The sequence below is a fragment of the Neocloeon triangulifer genome, unplaced genomic scaffold (genome assembly GCF_031216515.1).
Source record: "Neocloeon triangulifer isolate White Clay Creek 2 clone unplaced genomic scaffold, ASM3121651v1 ptg000014l, whole genome shotgun sequence".
NCBI classification, from domain to species: domain Eukaryota; kingdom Metazoa; phylum Arthropoda; class Insecta; order Ephemeroptera; family Baetidae; genus Neocloeon; species Neocloeon triangulifer.
Window position 1 is genome coordinate 15,360,802 of NW_026775556.1, and position 23,948 is coordinate 15,384,749.

The following is a 23,948-nucleotide window of genomic DNA, read 5'->3' on the forward strand; positions in this document are numbered from 1 at the left end:
ATTTTCCTTTGCAACATTTTCCTCCCTGGTTTAATTTGTTCCTTATGAAAATTAACGCGCAAGCCCATTGTTTCTGGTGCTGATAAAGCCACCGACTTGTTCTCCTTGTTAGGCGGCCGAGGTGTTAAATGATTATGCGCCAGAGACGCGGCTCGAGCGAAAAAAGCTCTGTTGCTGCGGCCGGCTATTTAGCAGCTTTATCTTATCATTTATTTTCAAGGTTTTCTTGCTGCGGGCGCCGAGTTAAGCGCAAGCCAGAGCTGCGAGACAGCACAATTTGCACGAAAGTCTTGCCTTTTGCACCCATAATTACAGAGATGCTAAAAAAAAAAAAATTAATAAATTAATGCAGCATACAATTATACATACAAAATTTGATGATGATTGATTGAATGTTATTATTTTCCTTTAATATTTCAAATAACTTATGAAAAGAAAGGCAGTGAAGATTAAACATTCAGTTTTAAATTTAAAATAACATTATCTTGATTAAATAGTGTTAAAACAATTTATTTCAATGAAAATAATTTTTATGACTATAAATATTTTAATTTTGTTAAAAAAAATTTGAATTAAATTAAAATAAATATATTTAATTATAGATAGTCTTTAATAAATAAAATGTAAACCTTTTAATTTCATTATAAGTTATCCAAAAAAATTTAATAAGAAAGTCGCCTGTGTTTATAAGATTTTCATAATACAAACCGCGGCGAAAAGTATCTAGCTTATCCATTTTACGACTCCTCTCCAGCTAAGTGCTTCCAGCAGCCGACAATATACACGGCAAAGCTGAGGCCGGGGTGAAACTTCTGCCGCATACAATGGCAGAAAAGTTTTAGTTACGAAGCAGGAAGCGCCCCGAAAAGTGGCCACCGCGCGTTTATTGTCGCAACAGACCCAAAATAAATAATTTTTACTGCTCCCTCGTTTTATTTTGGTTGTCAAGTGCACGTATAATCATCGGCGCAGGCAGGCACGGCTGTCTGACACTTGGGGTAAAATAAAACATAGTCGTCGGGCACCACACATGCGAGCAGATAAGGAATGAATTGTTATTTAGCCACGCGGTGTTGTTATCTGTGCAAGAGAGGCGCATTATGTGCGGCTGCACAGAACACAACGCACCAAGCTCCGCACACTGACACCGATATAATGAAATAATTCACTTCACTGCTCGTTGACAAAACCATACAGAGGAGCTAATGACATTTTTCGGCTCCATTTTCACACAATTTTGACACCCACACTCAGAAAAATAAATACAGAATTCACTCAGTTAGAGCACCTTTAACTGTAATTCATTCATATCTACTGATTTTTTTAATTCAAAACAACCACGCACAATGTTACTTTTACCGAGTGGCTCAAATCACACATCAGTTGGAAAATCCAGCTCCCTCACTCGGTAACATCTACTCATTTCCACTGTTACATGTGTGCTAGTTGAGCGGCAGCAGTAAAAATTACCGCGCGCGCTCCAGCTAGAATATTCTTGGTTGACCAAAAGGATAAATTTTACTGAGCACGAGTATGTTACATGTAACGCGGAGCTACCCTACCGAACTGTTTGCGTTGTTATGTAGTACTTTTTACCGCGCATTGCTAAGTAAAACGAAACCTAGCTCTTTCAAGCAGGTAAAAGCAACATAAAAGAAGCGAGTTTAAATTAACTGAAAAAAGCCTGCTTGGCACTTAACCTTGTCAAATCAGTAAAAAAAACCTCGAAGTTTGGCGCGAATGGCCGATTTTGAATCTCCAAGAGAAGTGAAAATTAATCTTATTTTTTGTTAATTTATTAATATCAGTTAACAGAACCAAGGCAGGCTCATAAAAATGTTTCTAAAAAATTGTAATTTTTTTTATCTACACTATACTTCATCACTAGTTTTTTTCCGACTAACTTTTATGCACTTAATTTAGGATTTTCAATATAAATCAACATGAAAAAAATCTATTTAGTACATATAAACTTATATTTATGCATTCTAATGCTCTTAATATAGCAGAGAAACATTTTCTTGTAATGATTTAAAAAAAAATTATTTTATAATTTTACCGGCCATCATTGCATCTTGAATTAATTTTAAACTCATGAACTTCTTTCTGCAAGGACTACTCGATTTTATTTCCAGCGCGAGCAACACTTTCAGAAAAGCAGTTGGTCATTCTAACTGCTCAGCGCGGTAAAAGTGCTCCAGCTATGCGCGTCTCTATGTCTTTTTAGCTGAGGCGCTCGGTAAATTTCACCGAATTTGAGTTAATAAAACTGTGTAAAAAAGCAAATTTTGACGCCATGTTGAAAAATGCTTACTGGAAAGCGTCATTACAAGCGTACTCATGGAAGACTCTACATCTAGCAGTGCCTGGCGCTATCTAAAATTGCAAGTTTTCTGCAAATTATGGAATACAACTGGAACCAGCAGTGCCAAAACCAAATTGTAAGTACATTTTTTAAGCTTATATTTGGAAATATAGCAGCTTCAGCCTGGAACGAGCGATATAATTGTGATTAAATCTTTGCAAATTGTTTTCAGAGATATATATAATGTCTTGGTCTATGCCGTGGTGGGAAAAGGAATTCCATCAATCATGAAGTAAATCTGCGCACCCTGGGTTACGAAAATCACTGACCAATGTAAGTTAGAATATAAAATTCCCATTTTTGTCTAAATATTAATATAAACATATTTATTTCTGTGTTAAAGGAGATGCAACGTCTGCACGCCTGCTCTGTGAAAATTTTGCTGTTGGAAGTAGGAAGATTCCGCACAACAAATTCAGCTTGGCTCCCCGCAGAAGATTTTTCTGTTTTGAACATTTGAAGTGCCTGTTTGCTGCAGTTTGTACTAAGTTCCGCTAAGTTCATCAGCTATGTTTGCCGTGCCAATTGGATACTTGATCTTCTGCTTGAAATCCATATAATCGTAAGTGCTTCATTATACAATCCAAATTACTGATTTTGTAAGTACAATTTTCACCACACTGTCCTCATAAATTTGTTCTGTTGCGACCTAAAATTAGTAATTATGACAATAAAAAAACTGTTATTTAAAACTTGAATTTATACACTTCAATTTTATTCCTATTTTCCTTATAAGTTTATAGTTCAGACAGACGCATAACTCTATTTTTCTGTTCCACTGTATACTTGCATTTTATTTTGTCTGCTATCAAAGCACTCACTTTTTGTAACAAAAATTATGTTTCTGTATTACAAAAAGTGTAAGTACTTTTGATGTGCAGATAAACTAAATGGGAAGTATTAAATGGAACAGATAAAAACCAGGTTATTTCTACCTGAATGCAAAGAGTAGTATCAAACTGAAAATAAGCAGCAAAAACAGCTGTAAATCAAAGTAAGATCAACCGAGAGGCTCTGCTGACCTGCTGCAATTCTAGCTGAACGCGCTCGGTAAAATGAACCTAGCCGAAATCAAGAGCTTAGTTTCTCTGACTGGTTTGTTTTTTGGCGCTGTGTTATTCTAGCCGCGCTGCTAGGTAAAATTCAACGAGTAATAGTTTAACAATATCCAACTTACTGCTGCTCGGTAAAAAGAACAAATATCTTGAACTGAGGCAAATTTAACTCTTGAAACGAGTTACTTTCAACTGAAAAAAAGTAGAAATTTTTCTGAGTGCAGAAAAAGAGGGGATTGTTTGGCTTGTCAATTGATGATAATAATGAAAGATTGAAACCCGAGATGCAAGGTTGATGAGGAAACAAAACCATAACAAGAGTGCGGAGGAGAAGCGTTTTAATGAAAAAAAAGAGGCCAAGGGACGACGTCCTATCTCAGTTTCCGTGGTCTACGTGACAAACCTTTTGCCCAGCAAATCTCCCAAAATGAAATGCTCAAACGGCACAATTTGTAGATTTATAATATTCTCTAAAATTCTATGTATATTTGCCAAATTACGATAGCCTTTAACGTTCAATATTGACTAATGAGCATCATCATAAGAAAATTTAATGTGTATATGTTAAATACACCATTAATATATGGTTATTTTACTTTCATATATTTCCACCTAAATTCCTTAACAAGTATTTACATTTTGTACTCCCTTTCTTTTCTTTCTTTTCTATTACATGAATATTCAGAGTTTTTGTTTTCATTTTGTAATTGTAAAAGAGTTGTTTATTGTAAAATTTATTAATTTTTTACTCTTATTATTTTGATTACGAAATTATAGACCTTTATGCTGGGCAACAATAAAATTGTCTGCTGTGATTTGCAATACCAAAAATACCAAAACCATTTTACAATTTCAAAATTTATTTAATTTTTTTTATTATAAAGTAATTATTATATAATGTGAGAAAATATTAACTTTTTCTGTAAACAACTTTTTGATGTTGGAGTTCCTCATAATTATAAATTTTATTATCGTTTTTATTTCATTCAGCCCGAATATTTCTTTTGAGTGTGAAAGGGAGTTATATCAATTGGCCTGCAGCGGTCATCTCATACATATTTTTCCACCCTTGACTCTCTTCCTGCGCAGATACAGTATGTATGACACAAGTGGGAGCGAAAAGGAGGAAAAGAGAGAAGGGGTCTCGCTCGCTCTCTGCCGAGTAAACTGATAAGCTTTTCTCTCTCTGCCTGCACTTTACCATAAAGGCTGATTGTGTTATAAAGCTTGTGTGACCGCGAGTGGCCCCGACCAAGAAAAAGACGACGACTGCTGGTGTGTAATAATAAAAGGAGGGGAAAGAGTTGGGGCGGCAGGAAGTATTATAAGAAGAGAGCGAGAGATCTCCAGCACATAAACACCCAAAACGAGCAAATGACTCTTTATCATTTGGGCCGGGCGGCGACGCAACAGCTGACTTTCGTTCCCATTTTATTCTTGATTAAAATGTGTCTGGCCGAGGAATTTCGCCCGATATTATTTCCCCTTGCGGAAAAATGGAGCTCGCCTTGTGTTTTGGCCGCAAAATTGGAGTCGTAAATTATTTTCGCCCGGCGTCAGGAATTTTCATCCGCCACCAACCGTATTCTATATTATTTTCCACCCAAACGGGACAGGAAGGGATGAGACATTTAACCCCTGTGATGAGGCTTGTACTAAACATAAGAATTTGCTCATCTGGTTTAAAATTAGAGACATTTTACGACGGCGATCAAAACGTCCAATAAACTCACAAATTAATGTCAAGATTTTTTAACGCATTATAAATTTTTCCCAAAACTTTTATAACTCTTGCCGACCGTAATTTATTGTGCAGATTTCAGCAAAACTTTCGCCGAAACACGGAGTTGGAAAACTTTTAAAGTCTTCGCGTAATAAAATCAAGAGCTAATTTCGAGTAACTCTGGCGAAGGAAGGCAGGCAGGTCTTCCTTCTTCACGTACACGCTCGTAAAAATTTTATCAACCCGTACCACGCGATGGTCAATTTATTTATCTCGTCTCCCGACAAGGAAAAACCGCCTTAAAAGCAAAACAAACACGCCGGCGCTTAGGCAATCAATAAACAAAAGAATCAAGCGAAAGAGCCGTCGTTGGCGGCGCTGATTAATTAACAGGTTGATTTATCAGAACGATTGCGGCTTGAATTACGCTTAATTCGAGCTGATACTTTTATATATGCGCTCGTTTATTGCCCGCCAGTGCTGTGTTTTGTGCTGCCAACACCCGTACAAAGAAAAAAATAGCTCTGCCTGTTTTATAATACTTTTTGTGCTCCACCATTACTTTTTTATTGTGTATAGTTTTTCTCCTCTCCACACGCCGTGTGTTATGTGTGCTCGGCAGGAATGGCCAGTGTTGCCAGACGCGACTGACAGCTCTCGGAAAACGAGCCCCGCGCACAATACGGATGCACTCGTGGCATTATCATAATCTTGGGAGCGCAGGAATTTCTTTTCTGTTCGAGGGCCCCTCTAATTCTGGCATTAGTGCAATCATTTTTCAACTTGCTTGATGGCCACTCGCGGGGGGATTTCGCCACCTGAGCCACTGCGGATTTTCCCCCGGCCGAACTCCACACATACAAATTGCCACGGAACACATTCTTCCTGTATTGATCGGCGCTCAGGAAAATTGGCTTCATTTCATTCTCGCTCCTAAAGGAGTTAATAATATTATGATGAAGGATGAAATAACTGTATTGATTAGATTTACTTAAAGGGTGGCTATTTTTATCAAAGAAAATATTTTTTTTCATAAAAAATATCAATCTAGAATATTTTAAACTGATTTTATAGTTATATAAAAACCGATTAATTCAATTGCTAATAAAAATATTTTTTTAGATATCTATTCGTTTTGAAAGTTTGATGTAGAATAGCATAATATGCATTATAACAACCTTGGAAATTTCTGGAAATTCCTAGTTAAAATTTCGTCCTTCAATTGTAATTTATTATTCAGTCGGAATTGTAAGAAAACCTTAAAAATACTTCCCTGATCAACAGCAAATGTTTAAGCCCCACATGTGCACGATTGTGTGTAAATCTCATTTTGGTTTTGTTGCAGGAAAAGCAGATTCCGATTTTCAAGCGAGAGCACACACGTTCATAATTCACATTCACCCTCTCAAGTGCGTCTCAAGAAGGATCCCATTTTCAGCTGCGAGTGTGTGCTGCTCACTTTGGTGTTCAATAAGGCATGAAATCCGCATTATTATTATTTTCTATTCGTACACCAAAAATATATGCGAGATTTCTTCTCCAAATCCGGCGCGTGAATGGAGCCGTGGGTGCTGCCTTGAGTGAGAGAAGCAACCGGGAGAGGTTATAAATTTTATATTTATGCCATTACATACGAAGAGGGCACATTTGATATGCGTGCTTGTTCTGCTCGAGACGTCTTACCCGCTTGCACGACACTCACGGCACATGATCTATTGTACGAACTCGCCGCGTACAGCATTTTTACTCAGTACGTGGCACGGTATGTATGGGAAGCAGTGCAGAAGTGTTCGTTTAATGATAAAATACACACATGTATGATGGAGAGTGTTAAGCGTAGAATTTTTTATAGCGACGCTTGTGGTGCGGTGAACGGGGTGAATGATAGATAAAAACTTTACGCGTCGCATCAACTGGGCTGCTGCCTTTATAACGCTGTGTATAGTTTGCGAGTTGAGACGAGAGGGAGCCAAAAATAATAGAAAAAGTGCATTTTTTTTTTTAAATCACAGCTTAATCAATGATATTGAAATAATTCCATCAGTAATTAATATTAATTAAATGAATGCAATCAATTTAAAATGAAATTTTGTATAATGTGTTCTAAAAAACATAATTTAATTTCGTATTTTTTTACATTAAATTTAATTGTTTCTAGTTGATTTTCTTTTCAAAACTTGTATTCTAATTTATGATATTTTCATTAAAGATACTCAAATATCATTTCTATAATTTATCTGACGCATAATTTAAATATTTATCATGATTTTTTTTTAAATTTTAAACATCAATAGTCAAACTTCATAGTCCACACAATTTACCCTAAAAAGCAAATGTCAGTGAAAATTTCGTTTTTACTTTATTAATGGAACACGGATTGCGCTCAGTTCCCATCAGGCCATAATTCATGTGATTACTCCGCCGAGACTGCTATCGTGGTGTTGTGCAGTCGGCCCGATGATTGTTTGCGTTGGAAAACAGACAGAGCGAGACGCAGCCGAGGAGCTCGAATGTCTCCTGATACTTCTTGCATTATGGAAATGGGGAAGGAGGCGCGCAGCCGCCACTCCGCCGCCGCCGCCACTTTTTTCCTTCTGCGGGCGATGCTCACTCGATTTCGTGAAAAGGGGATGGTATTTTTATACATAAAGGAGCATTTAGACGCCTCGTACTCGCTTTCTTATTACATAATGCCAAGCAGGCCATATAATAGCAGCAGCTAGCATTGCGCCAGCCAACTTCTCCTCTCCCCAGCCCTTCCTGGTGTGTAAAAATTACTTTGCTGCAGCGCACACCACGCTGCTCTCTCTCCCTCCGCGAGAAGCGTATTGTGCTTTATTTTATATATTCCGGCAGTGTAAAAATCCCAGTCAGCCCCTCTAAAGAGCGAAATAAAACGCAATGTTTATGCATCGCAGGTGCGCCTGGCTAATTAATTATGCCTCGAGGCAATTAATCAAAATCGCGCACTTCTTGCATGGATCTCGGCGCGAGAAATTCCACTTTGAGGAGGCGGAGGGATTAATTTGTTCTCAAAATCAATCGGCCGCGACGAGGGATGAGCTACTCGGTTGAACATCAAAGAGATTCGGAAGCCGATGAAAATCGGAAACTTTGCAAAAAGTGTGGAGTTTGGAAGCCAACAGCACCCTTTCCTCGGAAATCGTTCAGTGGAAACTTTACAATTCATCTCGCAGCCCTTCCAGGAAGCGTTCCAAATTCCTCCCGATGTGCTGAGAGCACTTTTTGAGCTTCTGAAAGGCGAGCAAGGCGCCTTTCTTTCTATTTCTTCTTTTCGTTGCATTCTTCCCCTGGCCAGGCTCGTTCATTGAAGCAAATTGACAGCGGTTGTAAATCTGCCGCGTCCAATTGTACAATACAAAGCGAGTTTCACGCTGAGAGGTGGGTGTTTGCTGGAAAATATCATAGTTAGAGCGACGTGTTTTGCCAAGTTGGGAACAACAGCCCCACAGCATTTTAATCCTCGTGTCGCCAGCTTTTTACAACAACACGCTTGTCTGCAACAGTTTATAATCTGAAGGGAATTGGACAAAAATCTTTTAAAAGGACTTCCTCTGGTGGTACTGCCAAAAGGCACTAGACATACTTCCTTTTAATCTCGTCAGATTGCTTTGGCCAAAATATTAAGCGGCTCACGACGAGCACATATCACTAATTTATTGACAGGATGTGCCTGCAAATATTTGTCTTGCCCGTCATCGTCGTCGGCACAATACACGCCGCCGCGACTGGTTCCCCATCTCTTCAGGTTGGGAATACATAAAAAGTGGATGGTATGAATGTACATGGGGAATATAAAGAAAAAGCATCTCTCAGAGGCGGCGCGAGTGAAAAAGACCTACCGCAGTGTCTCTCGAAAACACCCACCTGGTGATTTCGACACCAACAAAAGATGACCAATTCGACCGAGAAGAAATGATTTGGCCGCGCAAGCATAAATTACCCTCCAAACACTCGGCCGGATTAATTTTTGGTGCCTTTTGTGAGCTCTGTCGTGATAAATGTTGGCCTGTGAAATTATTTATATACCCACATTTTTCGACTCGGCACAATAGAATTGTCGGAGGCTACACTACTATTATTCAAATGCATGCCGGGCAGCGACAAAAATTTATAAACGCTGGCACTACAACAACTACACAAACGCGAGCATCCATCGGCGGGGCGGCCGGCAATTGATTTATTGTTTAACTAGCATTGTTGTTTTTATTGTGGCGCGATATCATGAGCTCGGCCTGGAAACGGTTTACATGAACGCGAGCACCTCCTCTTCCCTGCTCAATTATTTGATATCGTAGCCGAGTGAGTTTTCGTTCTGCAGCTGCTGGGAAAGACAAGCGTGTGAACCGAATTTTGAGGTTATTCTCTCTGGATTCAATTCGGCCTACCCGCTTAGACCAGTTGTAAAATCATGGTTTTTATGCTGCTTTATAATGCGATGATACGGCTTTGCGTTTTGATGCTCTTGTGATTCATCCTTGGTCGATAAAAAATTTTAAATTTATCTGTTTTATTTTTATATAAATGCAAATTATTCTGTATTTGTGCAACTGGAAATAAATGATCTCTATTGGACACAATTTAAATTATTTTAATTAATTTAATTGACCGATAAAATTGGTGCGGGACTGTAAAGAACGAAGGTTGATTATTTATTTAAATGATGCATATTGCCACCGAGGCAACAAGCATTAAAAATATAAATATCATAATTTAATGATATTTGCTAAAAGACATATTATTATGCTATTGTATTGATTATTTGATTTATCTTTAAAATAAACATTAACAAAATAAATTTTTAAAAAATTTTTAAATAATTAATATTGTTTATAAATATATAATAAATAATGTGCATAATTATAGAGAAAAAAATGTAAATAAAATAAAATTATTGCTATGCTTGTAATAAAACTTATAAATTATCTTTTGTTTCAACTGCTTATATAGCATAACTTTATAATTCATTTAATAACAAAATAATAAATTGTCACTTAATTGAATAATGGCAAGGTCTGCGAATCAAAAGCTTGTCGAAAAGTGCGCGCGTGCGATTCTCGCTAAGGCTGCAGCGCAGGGGGCAGAGTGCCATCATTACGCCTGCATGCAGTTTATATCGGGTGGTGCTGCGCCGCTGGTGTAATCCTTTGATGTCGCAATAGCTCGGGGATTAGTCGCGGCTCTCGGCAATGAACACGCGACTCATTCTGCACTTGCTGCATATATACGAGAGGACGTATTAAAAGATTGTTGACAGCAACATGCGCGCGGTGCTCATCAGCCATTTCACACACAGGGCAGAATTGTTGCCGCGCGTATTGATCAGCCAGGGCGGCCGCCCCACTGCACCGAGTCTCCGCCGCTTTTCCTCTCTTTCTATATATGTGCGACCGGAGTGTGTGGATATTTTATTATGATGACATTGCGTGCGTGTGCACCTCGCCTCTTTCGCCCGCTCTGACAGCGCACACACCAACTAACCTCAACTCCTCAAAATCCACCCCCGGGGTGCGGTATATGTGCTGCGCCCCGCCAGCCCCAGAGAGAGAAATAATCGTGTGTGCTGAAATGGCCAGCCAGCGTGCCAAATTTTTTGAGTGACATCTCTTTCACTCGCCTACTCTTTTTTTTATTTTGCACGCGCTATTGGATTTTCATTATTTTGCATGACTTTTGCTGGCGAGTGCTGTTGGCGGCCGGAAATTTTCAGCTTCAATGTTTTGCAACACGGCGGCTTTTCTGCTACAGTCCATCCAACACGTTCGGGCTAAACTTTTTAATTGACGTTTCAATTGAGGGGATCAATCGACCATCGCCCGGCTTCCAATGTGAGAAATGCTTTTTTTACTTTTTTTATTTTACTTCAGCACTTCTGACAAGAAATTAAAAAAAAAAATAAGTTCAATAAAAGTGAAGAATCTTTTTTCCATTCCCAACGTCACGGAATATTATGTTAATTTTAAAAATTTGCTTTCTGGTGGTCAAATTTTGGCTTCATTTTTTCAAGGCCAAGAGACACGTCAAGCGCACTCTATACGTGTATAATAAGACAGGAAGAAACTAATGATTGAAATATTGAATTGCAAAATCGTAAACAGCGGAAACGTTTTATCACGTGGCAACTGTGATGAATGAATGCTTAAAAAAACAGTTCTATTTTTATCTTAGTGCAACGTGAGAAGAGATTTAATTTAAATGAAAATTTTCCCACAAAATAATAAGGAAATTAAAAAAAAACGCGATAGAGAAAAAAATAAGATTCAAATTTTAAATCTAAGAAAACTGTCTGTTGATAATTTTTTAAGTGTTTCAAGAGTATTTTTACCTTCTTATAATTGTAATTAAAAGGTTACCTTCATAAAAAAATTAAAAAGTTTTTTTATATTTAAAATTGTAAGGTTTTCTGTTTTCAGACAAACCACAAAGTTTATCAAGTACACTTGTAATGCAATTGATGTAATGGAACCAGACGTCTCAATATTATGCAGCCCGCTTGACACGACACGGAAATCATCCACTACGAGAGCAATGGCAAGCATTTCCCGAAGAATAAAGAGGCAATAACACTCGTTCTCTTTCAATTCATTATATCGATTCGGCTGCTCGTATGTGACGCTTTTTCCAAATCACAATTCACCCGAGCGTTTCTCATAAATAAAATATTCCCTTGCAGCGCGGCTGCGGCGGCGGACACATAAATTCGCCGGGTGGCGAATCAATTTTTCCTAGCGCTAATGTGACAGCCTGAGAGAGCAAAAGCAGCAAAGCGCCTCGATTTCTCCCGTGCACTATCAATATTGCGGCGCCCCCTCTCGATAGTGCTCTAAACAAGAGGCCATTTCACTCTCTCTTTCTCTTTATTCTTCGCCCGCGTGCATCTCCTCTCGTCTTTCTCTCCCATGATATCATTACGAGCACTGCACACAATATATAAATATCCATTCGGTCCCCCTATAGCTCTTTTGGGACCCCTCCCGATATTATTCTTATAATTATTGTGTTGCATGCAGCGACCGCACGAGCGCGGCGGCGGTGTTAATAAAAGTGGATCACCAGCCTCGAACAACTAAATCCAGTGCGTGCGCCTCTCATTGTTATTCCCTTTCGCACCAAATGATTCGAACCTGTTGGCGTCGGATGTAAACATTGTAGAATAATTTGTTTTTCTGTTGCCTCTGCGAACCTATTTACAAACTATTTATAATAGCGTGATTCTTAAAATAAAAATAAATTAAAGCCATTCATTCAGCAATTTTAAGTACAACAACGTAATATCTACAAAATAGAAAGAAAAAATTGTTATAAACATGGCAAAAAATCCTTAAACACTAATTAAACAATAAATTTATTCATGAATAAACGGCAACTCAGTAAAAAAAAAAAATGGTTTCATCAGGTGCCCTTATCTTAAAAAGCTCATTTAAATAATAGTCAGCATTAAAAACCCACCGAAATAAAAATTTTGAGTGCTCTTTATGCCTTTATCAAATAAAAGCAGTGAAAGTAGATTTTTGAGCTCTGGTACTTTTCACTTTGATGAAAATGCAGGCAGTCGCAGGCACACACTAAACTTATGTTTCAATATCTCGTAGCAGCGCTGCATGCTGCGGTGCACGTAGCCCTTTTATTTCATATTGCAGTGTCAGAGATTCCCGACCATCCAGCCGTGCAGCGGCGCAGTTTGAAGGCTGCATTTCGTCATTCCCCAGAGCAGGAGCAAAAAGAGCCCATACGAAACACAAACGAGTCAATAAATCTGAAACGGCAGCAGCTGCTTACATGAATCTCTAATCAGCTGTGTGTTAAGTTAAATGAAACTTTTCCTCTCCGCGAGGTTGAATTGCTAAACATACGTTTATAGTGTTATGAACTCTTGAAGGACAGGAAAATATATTTATATTTGTTTTCTTGCGAACATGCAGAAACGTATATCGTCGGCTACGCGGCCAAATGGCCGATCTGGTAATTACCCCTGTGGGGAAAATGGCTAGTAGCCACTTTCCCCGTTGGGGAAAATGGCAGATGGGCCTTTTTTCAAATTTTACAGGAGAAGCAAAAAACTGATTATCTGCTCCAATTTTCAATGTTCAGATTTCAAAATTTGAACCAAAGTTCAGCATGTTATTGCAGATAATTTGGTAAACTTAATTTTCTTTTAAGCCTTAATATACAACTGTTGTAAGAAATTTAAAGGGACGTAACTCCACACTGAAAGAGTAAAACGTGCAATACAATCGAAATTAAACCACTTATGCGATTATTTCCTCCTTTTCTTTGTTCAATTTAACTTAAAAATAATATTTTATAATATAATTTTATTTTAATTCATCTTTTTTATTAAATTTTTATTATTCTATTTTATTTAAATTAATTTAAATTTTATTCTTTTATTTGCACAATAGTAAACAATTTTGGCATTAAAAGCATTTTTTTTATTTCACATGACCCGGCGTCACTTCTAGTTATAATCTCATGAATAGTTTTACTGATATTTACTATAAATTGCAATAATTAGTAAAGTAAAATCTAGCTCGGATGCAACATAAAGCTTCTGGTTGCATGTCAAATATTTTAATAAAAAATCTATATTTTACTATTTATTTAATTTTAAAATTATATCTATTTTAAAGAATTATTTGCATTATCACGCAAAATGCATGAAAAAGCTGTCACTTTGGAATACAATATTGACGAAACTACAGCTTATTCTGATATTTTACTTCTTACTTAATGTTAGGTATTTTATTAAATTTATTAAAATTTTATTTTTTTATTTTTTACATTTTCGATATTTTCATTATTTTTAACATTTATTGCATTTAAAACAATTTTGGCATTATTCAGCAAGCGGGAATGCTGCCTGCTTGCCTGTAAGGGGGCGTGGCACTGCCTTACTTTTGCTCCATGAACTCGCGATAGTGAGACATCTACCGAGAAAGTTGATACTTTTATGGTTATTTCTGATGCAGATTTTTACACTGAATGCATTGGAACAATAAAAAAAATTTGTCCGGAAATGCTCATCTGCCATTTTCCCCAACGGGGAAAGTGGCTACTAGCCATTTTCCCCACAGGGGTAATTACCAGATCGGCCATTTGGCCGCGTAGCCGACGATATGGAACGAATGGCATTAAATGTCAGCGGTACAAAAACTTATTGAATATTTAAAAAAATAACAGTATTGGACTTTTCCTTTTAATGGAAATGGAAATTTTTAATTATTATAATAATTTTTTCTTTCTGTGACGTAAAAATAATTTTAAAAAAAACTGCTTAATGCTAATTAGCAGAGCAGTTATACGGAATTTAATAAAATAAAATTATTATATTGTAACGTTTAGAATATTAAAATTTCAATATTCAGCCCATTTTCAATTTAATATGAAAACTAAAAGCATGAAAGCAGAGAATTATTGCGTATTTGTTACTGAATGATCTTTTGTGAAATGTAATTTAATTTAATATCCTTAAAAAGTATATAGCAAGCTTCACCCCGCATAATATTGAAGAGACTGCCTGAGCTCTGATAATGTCTTCATGCACGGCACGCTTGACTTTTGGGCAGAAAACACCGTGAATTATCCAAATAGTGCGCGCCTGGGCGGTTGCGAGTGTATATGTGGCATGTAAGAGGTCCGTTTGTTATATTTCAAGAGCACAAATGAGCCGCGCGCCGGCTGGATAATCGAATATCCTCATTTCGTTTTGTCGGCGGCGCGTTCATTGTAATGCGCGCAGGCGGATTAAAGTGGGACGCGACCCACATAAAGGGCCCTACAAAGGCGCGCACTTAGCCGCGGCCAGCCGACGCTGAGACGACGACGTCACGCTTGCTCGGTGCACACATCGGCTCTAGTTAGCTGCACTGAGAGAGTATGTACATAGTGTAAATACCCATCCAATTGAAACATGCCATGCGAGAGCGAGTCCATTATCAAATCGACCGCGCAACATATTGCAACAATGTCCGTGCGCTAGAGCCACCTTGTTTAATAAAAAGCGTCCTTTTTGCTCATGCTGCTTTTTGCCCTTTTCCACCGTGACTTTACTCCAACTCTTTTGCAATTACTCTTATAAATCTCTTTTTATAGAATAAATCTTTTTGATTTGATACAATATCAATTGTTTCAATACAATTTATTTAAGTATGAAACACAGAAAAATAAATTGATTAATGTAGATGAAGTTATTTTGCTTCTAGTATAAAATATATAAATCATTATTATTATTTTATTTAAAGTAATGCAAAATATATTAGAGTAGGCTTGAAAAGGTCTTAAATGTTAAGCAAAAAAAATTTAATAATATGCAAAATAAATAAAAAATTATTTATTAAATTAAATTAATGATTTTTTTATTGCAAAATCAAATAATGTATGCTTTTATTAATATTGCTTATATTTTATAATGTTAGTTGGTATTAAATTTAAAACGTTTAAAGCTTTTTTATAGTTTTTAATTCTTCTTATCAATGTCTCTGATGTTAATTATGAGAAAATAAAAACATTTTGCTCATTATTATCTTATAATGATCACAAATAGCACACGAAAAATGTGAGATTTAAAACACTCCATCGTCTAAAATAATTTTTTATGCAAATATGAAGTTTCCTCCTTATTGGTGGCGCACAAATTCGCTATACGCTCGAAGTCAATCATTTCTCTCACATAGCCACGGGTATAACAAAAGTCGACGGCTTTGCGCAATCAATGCATTCAAACGAACTTACTTTGCCGCCGTCGCCGCTGCTCTCGGCATATACACAACCCACTGTGCACGTTTGTGGCAGCAAAGCTAAAGGGAACTCGCGCGTCTGCTACTTCTAATTCTCATTAGTGCTGCATGCACTGCTGACGTGCAGCCAGAGTCATTTACCTGCGAACAGACAAAACAAAACAAATTAATGCATTAGCTGCACACGGCAATCAATCTAAAGAACGCGCGGCGAATTAAACTTCACCGCAGTTTGTTCGTTGCTCTCGCCGAGCTTAATTTTGTTCCGACTGTGCGGAAAAATTCCTGGCGGATGAAATTAATTAACGGAAGGTAATGCAGTTAAGTGCTAGGAGAGCAATGCACATAAATATACACTTGACAAAGGGCGTGAATTTCACAGGGTTGCATGCAGAATTTTATTTCTGATGCAGCAGCAGTAATTTTTAGCGTCTGCATGCGAGGAATTTATGAAAACACGTCGACGTAAAAAGTACTCGGAAAGTAAAACACGGCGCTTTTGCCCCACATTTCCGCTCGGAGAAATGTTGCATAATAAATTTTGCACTCGGCGTAGAAACATATTAGAGGGAGGAAGACGGAGGAGCGTGTGCAGGAAAACTTCAATAGCGTCGGCAGAATGTAAAAGTAAAGAGCAGAGCGAGGAAAGTCTGGAGCGCGAATAAGGAGAGAAAAAGAAAAAGAGAGACCGGCGCCTCGCACTACTTTGCAATCTGCCCCGGCACACGCAGCGCAAGTGAAGTAATCTTCTCGCCTTTCTTTTTGTTTCTTTTTCTAACACTTCTTTTTCCACCGCTTTCGGCAGAAGCGGTCTCCGGGTTATTCAATATTTGCATCATGCCGCCGGGCTACGAATATATACGCACGCAGAGAAAAAAATAACAGTTTGCACGAGAAGCGGGAAAGAGAGCAGCCACAAAAGTGGCTTTTGTAATAATGCATAAATCAATACTCCGTTTTGTTGAGCACGCGCTTAGCTTGATTTGAAGATAACCTTAAGTACACGCAGTGATGAAAAGTATGGAAAAATTAACAATAAATAATATCTATTTAAACATTGTTTATTTAAAAAAAATAATTCTATTTAGGTAAAATTAAAGATTAATCTAAAAAATTTATTTTTTTTAAATTTAAAATTATTTTGGTGTTTCAATGAAAAATTGACACCGGGCGAATCTCGTTGCAAAGAAAAATGAAAATAAAAAAAAATGAAAAATTACAAAACACAAATATGACCCCCAAAAGGCAACTTGCGGTCCGCTGGTACTTTCAAACATAGGGCTTGTCTTGTCCAAACTAAAACTAAGCGGAAAGAATATATAAAAAATTAAAAATTAAATGGGGTGAATTTAATTTTAATAAACAAAATTTGCAGAAATAATTCCAAATGAATATTAATTATTCATGAATTGTGTATATATATATATAAATTTGTTAAATAAATTAAAATCAATGTATCTGGCGACATAGCGTACAAATATATATAGTGACCATGAGTATGTACATAATAAATTGAATTGCAAGCCTTATAAGGATTATATTATAGTATTTTTTGTTGTTTAGTAATTAATATCAATTCTTTTCTTTAGAACATGGTGCATCCATTAAACATAATCACACATTTGTGTATTCTATAAAAGATCGAATTGAATGGAAATATTCATCAAATATGCGATTCATTTTTCCCAGAAATATTCATTATTTGCGCAGTCTGTTCTTAAACGAAACCACTTGTTCTGCCAGCCGCAGTGTAAATAAACGCTCGCTCACAAATCTCAACATTTCACACTCAAGCGTTTTATTTTGCTTGGTAATCTGTTTATGATGGAGTTGGCTTTCACAGATTACGCTCGGCGACTGCTGCTGCTGAGAAATCATCGGTTGCGTAAATAAAAAGCGCCGTCAGAAATTGTTTTGTCAGGCCAAGAGCGCGTCAGAGACGTTTCATGTGGATTAGGAGACGTGAAATAATGATGAGAGCGCGCAGCATCCATCCCAAAAGGAAAGAAAAGAAAGGAGTCATCGCCATGCATGGTGTGCCTTTTTAAGCCTCTTATTCACCCACGGTTATAATGCATATCAATTTTTCAACACGGTTACATAATAAATGCGCGCGCGGCACCAAAAAGCACTACTTCTGCAGTGACAGCGGAAAAATAATACACATATAAAACGACGACGACAACGAGCCAAGCAAAACATATACTTCAACGTCACATTGTTTTGCCGCAGCAGGCAGCAAGCGCAGAAAATAAAAAAGGCAGCACGGAAAGAGAGATTCATATTGCCAGAGCCAAAAACACGCCAAATTAACTCCGACTGATTAATTTCCGCTGCGAGGGCGGCTTTTATTTTGGTTGTTCTCGGCCAATTTGGAGCTGCATCAACGCATGCCCCTGGGGTTGATTGATCGCTCAGATAAAACAAAACACACCCCAAAAGGGTAATTCCATTTCCACGCCGCTCTCCTTCTCCTCTGGCCGGCAGCGGCACCCGGGGACTGCGGCACGCGAAAAAAAAAATACGCAAACGTTTTAATAAAAATGATGAATCTCGAATCAAGACGAAGTTATTCGCAGCGGCGCAAATTGCACTTCAGTGGTTTCACTTTTAGCGCCGCAGCCGGGCTTGGCTTTTCTCTCGGCATGCAGAGCTAGGGAGCGCTTGGTGGCGCGGGCGGGCGGAGGTTTGCGCACTAGGGGAAGTATTACAACCTTCTTCTTTATGGAGCAGGGGTCGTTCCCTTATATTTCCCACACCAACCACCGCCACCATACTGCACAAGTGTATAATGTAGCAAAAAAGAACGTCACGGAAAATGACACAAGAGAGAAAAGAAAGAGGCGCAGGCGGCGCTGTGTGCGGCGTCAAAGTGAGAGAGTGTGTACGCCGCCTATATTTGTGCGGAAAAACACGCAAAAAAAAAAACGACGTGCCGAATACAAATCTCATTCACATGGCGCGTTTTCTTCCCAGGTGACTTTTTCACACATTAATATACGTTACTTCTTGCGCAAAGAGGCGCGTTTCATCTCAATTAAAAAAGCAAGAAACTTTATTAAAAGACATTGCCAATTCTGGATGAATTTTTAACAATTCTTTTACTTTGATCTTCTAATTGAAGTTAATTTCCTAGCTGTTTTTCCATTTGTCGTTTTGGTGTTAGAGTAGGGTAACCCTGTGTTGAGATGACATGATGAAAGACTAAAATGATTTTTTTATACAAAAAATAAATAAATTTAATTTTAATATATATGGTATTTGTTAATTAATTAGTTTTTGATTAGATTTTGCAGTTTTTTATTAATCAATGAAAATACTGGTAATTAAAATAAAATTACCTAAAAATTAATTTCTGCAATTTTTACAAACAAAATAATCAAAGAGTGTAAAAAAAATATTTAAAATAAATTTTTATTAACATCAAGGATGAATTTTTGATAACTTATGCAGTTGTTTTAATTGTTTTTCGTCGGTTTCTCCACTTTTATAATTTATTTACCTCGTAACTGTTCAGGCAAGGGCAAAATATTAAGTTCTGTGTAAATTTCATCAAAATTGGTAAATTGAATTAAACAAATTAGCGAGATTTTAATTTATTCATGAGTGAATACTAATTAATTTAAGGTCATTACAAATGACTTGCACTTTCTTCTTCAATTATGAGAAACACATAAATAACATTGAAAATATTCCATTGTTGCTTTATTTACATTGTTTCAGCTTGGAATTCTTGTAAGGTCGATTGTCGGCGTCTCATTGTCAGTTTGAGTAAAGGCCAAACTTGAAATGGTAAGCGAGAAGTCGCCTCGTTTGAAATCTCGGCTCAAAAAACCAGCGGTGGTGCCGCAGATCGAGGAGCAGGATGGCGGAGAGCTCGCGTCGGGAGAGTTATCGCTGCCAATTAACGCCTCGGAGGACATGTTCCGATATGAGAAAATCGCCGAGGCGGGTACGGTGGCAGGCGGCGCGGACGAAGAGAGCTGCAGCAGCAGCAGCACCGGTGACGCCTTCTCGGTGCCCGACTTCATGAAGGCCAGCAAGAGGAACGCCGGCACTTTTGCCGTGATCAAGGTGGAGAGAGACAAGGGAAACATCCACTTCAGATTGAGGGCAGATATTGATCCCAGCTGGATGGTACAACAACAGCGAGCGAGGCAGGCGGCGACCGAGGCTGCGGCCGAGGCGGAGCGCAAATTAGCCCAAGTGGCCGAATACAAGCGCAAATCGCGCGCCAATCAACTCGATCGCAAGAGACTCCGCCGGATTGCGAAGCCGGCAACAGCTGCGAAAAGTAGTGAGCAACAAGTACGGCCCGCTGAGGATCCGCTCAAACATCTCAAATCCGAGGTAAAGCTCATCAGAGCGGCACCTAAGTCGACCGCCGTCAAAACGCCGCACAAGTCGGCGACAAAAGCGGCTCACAAAATCAGTAACGGGAACAAGCAGTTGCCGGTTAAAAGTGTGCAGCTCAAATCTGCGGGCAGCAAGAAAATTTCCAAGCCGCAGAAAAAAAGCCTGCTGAGTGCCGTGTTTCCGACGAGGAAAAAGAAGCAGCCGGCCAAAGTGGTGCACTCGCCGCGAGCGAAGAAAAGCCCAATCAAGAGGCTGATTAAGAAAACGACCATTGCTCTTCTGAAATCACCGCGTCCACCCAAAGTCGTGACAAAATCGGTTATAAAGAAGGAGCCTAAAAGCCAGAAGTCCCTGCAAAAGAATAAAAGTGCTGTAGTGAAGGTTGCAAACACGCGGGTAAATGACAAAAGAGAGAGCAGCAAAAAGATTGACGCAAAGCTGGCAGTGAAACCAAAAGCTACCAAAGTGGAAAAACATGCGAAGACGATCAAGGAAAAGCCAAAAATTGAAACAAGAAAAATAGTAAATCGATCAGAGAAAATAGAAGGAGAGAATAAGAAAATTCCATTGAAAACAAAGGACCAACCCAAAAAAGTAGAGAAAAAGGAAAAGAGGCAAATTCAGAAAACTCCTAAAATTGCGTTGAAAGATTTTGACAGCAGAACAGTCGTCAAAGAAATAAAGCAGGACCTCAAAAAGGAAGAAATTATTCAAATCAACAAAGAAGTTGGGCCATGTTTCTCTGAAATTTCTTCAGGTAAAGGTAAATTTATCTTAATCATTATTTTAAACACATAACGTTAAATTGAAATTTAATTATTAGATTTAAATTATTTATTAATTGCAGCACATAGTCGGTCATCAAGTGAAAATCTATCAAGAGCTCGGTCGGCAAATATTTCTGCAACAAGTTCAGGAAAGGCAAGCACCAGAAGCAGTTTAAGTGAGCATGACAAAGACTATGAGCTTAGAAAAATAACCGTTGTTGAGGAGATTGAGGAGGTGGAAGAGTTTCAAGAATCACCGCAAGAGCCCGAAACCATTGTTGCAACAATCACCGAGGACATTGCTTTGGAAGAAGAAAGTTTGAAAAGTCGGTTAAGTTCAGAGAGCAACAAGAGCTCACAAAGCCTCAAAATTTCAGAAAGTTTTAAAACCTCGGTTGGTTCAAAAAGCTCAAAAGCGTCGTTAAGCACCAAGAATAGCAGCCAAGGAAGTGACTTGCTCGTCGCAGAGAACAATTCTGAGAGTGCCATGGAAAAATCTGAAATCAAAGAAGATTCTGGAAATGAGGAGAACAGCAAGTTTGAAAGTGCTCAGTTGACCCCTCAGATGACTCCTCAGATTACCCCTCAAACCTCCGAAAATTCCCCCTCGTCATCCACGCCCAACAAATCTCTGTATGAGCTGCAGCTGGAGGCCGATAGAGAAAGACTTGTCCATCAATTATCAAACGAAGCTTATTCAGACGATTCATTCAACACGGACGACGCATTCGAAGAGCTGCAAAATTTGCCCGAGGACTTGATATCGACCCTGACCGATGACGAGTTTGAACTGATTAAGGGAAAGGTGGAGGAGAAGAAGAGGATGTTGAAGCACGTGAAGCTTTCTGAAGGCCATGACGAAAGCTACTTCACAGCGGAGGAGTCTGATTCAGAAATTGACATCACAGACATCGACTTCAGCGAGGAGCTCATCCAGATCATGAAGATGCGGAAAAGGTCAAGTCAAGCACAGAGGGATTCGGTGCAGACGGAGAGGAAAGAGTCTGAGGCGGATCGACAAACTGAGCATCAGGATCAACAAAAAAAGGGTTTGCTGAAGAGGCCAAAGGTGAAGGCGGAGCAGCCAGTTGATGAGGAGATTAACATATTCAAAATGTGCGAAGCCTGTGGATGGAAGGTGTGCCCAGCGGAAAAGTACAAACCTGAACCACCAAAGGTAAAATAAAATTAAAATTAATCATTTTAAATTATTAAATAACAATAAGATTATTATTTTTTTTTTTTAATATTTAAATTTAATTTTAAAAGTTGAATTTTTTAAACTCTTTAGGAAGGTGAAGAGGCGTCACCAGAAAAGGAGCACGGCGAGTGCCCCCAGTGCACCAAGGACGTGGTCAAAGATAGGCCATCGCAGGCGGACTGCCTCAACTGCCGCGGCGTCTTCGGCAGCAAGACCATGTTCAAGCTGGAATTCGATTTCAAGGAAAAGAGGAGCAAGGCCATTTGCACCATCTGCCTGGGGCCGTTGCTGATTGCCCAGAAGGAGCCGCGCGTCAAACGGGTGCCTCCGCAAGGTCTGCGCATGGACATCAAACGCGACCCCGTCCTTGCCGAGATGATCGCAAAGTGGAGCGACAAGTTCGACCGGCACACGGGTGATGGTTTGCCGCACGACCTCGGCGTCCTCTACAGGACCATCTACCAGAAGAGCTACGCCGACGCCCCTGAACTCAACGTCGTCCGGGTGAAGCCACCTGGTGCGGAAATTCCGCCGAGGCCCAAGTACAAATGCCCCACCACTTTCACGTTGGACTACCAGTACATGGGCAAAGGTGATCGACCGCAGAACCCTCGCATTGTCTGCAAAGAGCTTAATCACTGCTCATGAAGAACTATTAGGCGCTAGTTGAGATAAAAAAAATCCTACCTTTAACTCAAAAAATGTTTTACTTTAATACATAATACATTTTAATAATCAATAATAAAAAAATTTTTTTTTTATATCTTATAAATATCTCTTCTGAAATGTGAATAACTAAATATAAATAATTATAGATAATTTCCGAGAAAATTTTAACAATATATAATAACATAATATTTAATTTAATTGATTTAATTTTATAGTAGAAGATCATGGGTTGATTAATAGTGATTTGAATTTAAATTCAGCTTTTCCTCGATGGGTTTTTGTGTGTTTTTTTTTTATTTTTTTTAGAAAAGCAGGATATTGTTATTTGATAAACAATAAAAAACACTCACAAAAACCATCAAGGAAAAGCCGAATTTAAATTCAAATCACCATGATTTAATTTCAATGCTTTTGGCTAAGACTGATAAATGGATAATTATTTCAAAAATAGAAATATGATTAATTGGCTAATTTAAGCAATTATTCAATTTGTCACTTCTTGATATTGTATTTGTTTTAATTTTTTGGCATTAATAATTAAATTCATCAAATACGTTTCAACCATTATTTTTCTTATTGTTATAAATGGATAAAAAATGAATTCCAAAAAGTATATACCGTGTTTGTGGCTCTTGATAAATTCAAAGAAAACCAAACGAGAATACAAAAGAGCTTCGGGGTCGCCAGGGTGTCGTTTTGGCTTCATCAAATGTCACGGTTGGTTCGAGTTGGCGAGACGCCGCTTTCGGCGGTCTCATTTCAATGCAGGAAGGTGAGCCTCCAGTATAAATCGTCTCGGCATCATAATATTTGAGGCCATTTGTCATGCCCAAAAACTGTCAGAACCTTACGCCTGTAAAAATTAATTTCAGAGCGCCATCAAAAACAATTTTTATTCCCTGCTCTCCGGCGGGCGGGCGCGTTTGCTGCCTCTGGCTCATTTTTTATACCCGCGGCGGAACACAAGCAAATCTTTTTCGCGCCACTATCACTCTGCCATTTGAGCTGCTTTTTCGGCTAAGGGCCTGTTAATAACAGATCCGCGACGTGAAATT

At 38.3% G+C, this 23,948-nt stretch overlaps 2 protein-coding genes across 2 annotated transcripts in view; one reads left to right on the plus strand and one right to left on the minus strand.

Annotated features, from left to right (window-relative positions):
* LOC132200009 (uncharacterized) overlaps positions 1-23,948 on the minus strand; it is a 123,755-nt gene that overhangs the window by 53,669 nt on the left and 46,138 nt on the right. The window lies entirely within an intron of this gene.
* LOC132201422 (microtubule-associated protein 1B-like) lies at positions 19,690-22,881 on the plus strand. The gene is made up of 3 exons (XM_059627583.1): positions 19,690-21,013; positions 21,104-22,200; positions 22,315-22,881. The coding sequence occupies exons 1-3, from the start codon at positions 19,690-19,692 to the stop codon at positions 22,870-22,872; spliced, it is 2,979 nt and encodes a 992-aa protein (XP_059483566.1). The 3' UTR covers positions 22,873-22,881.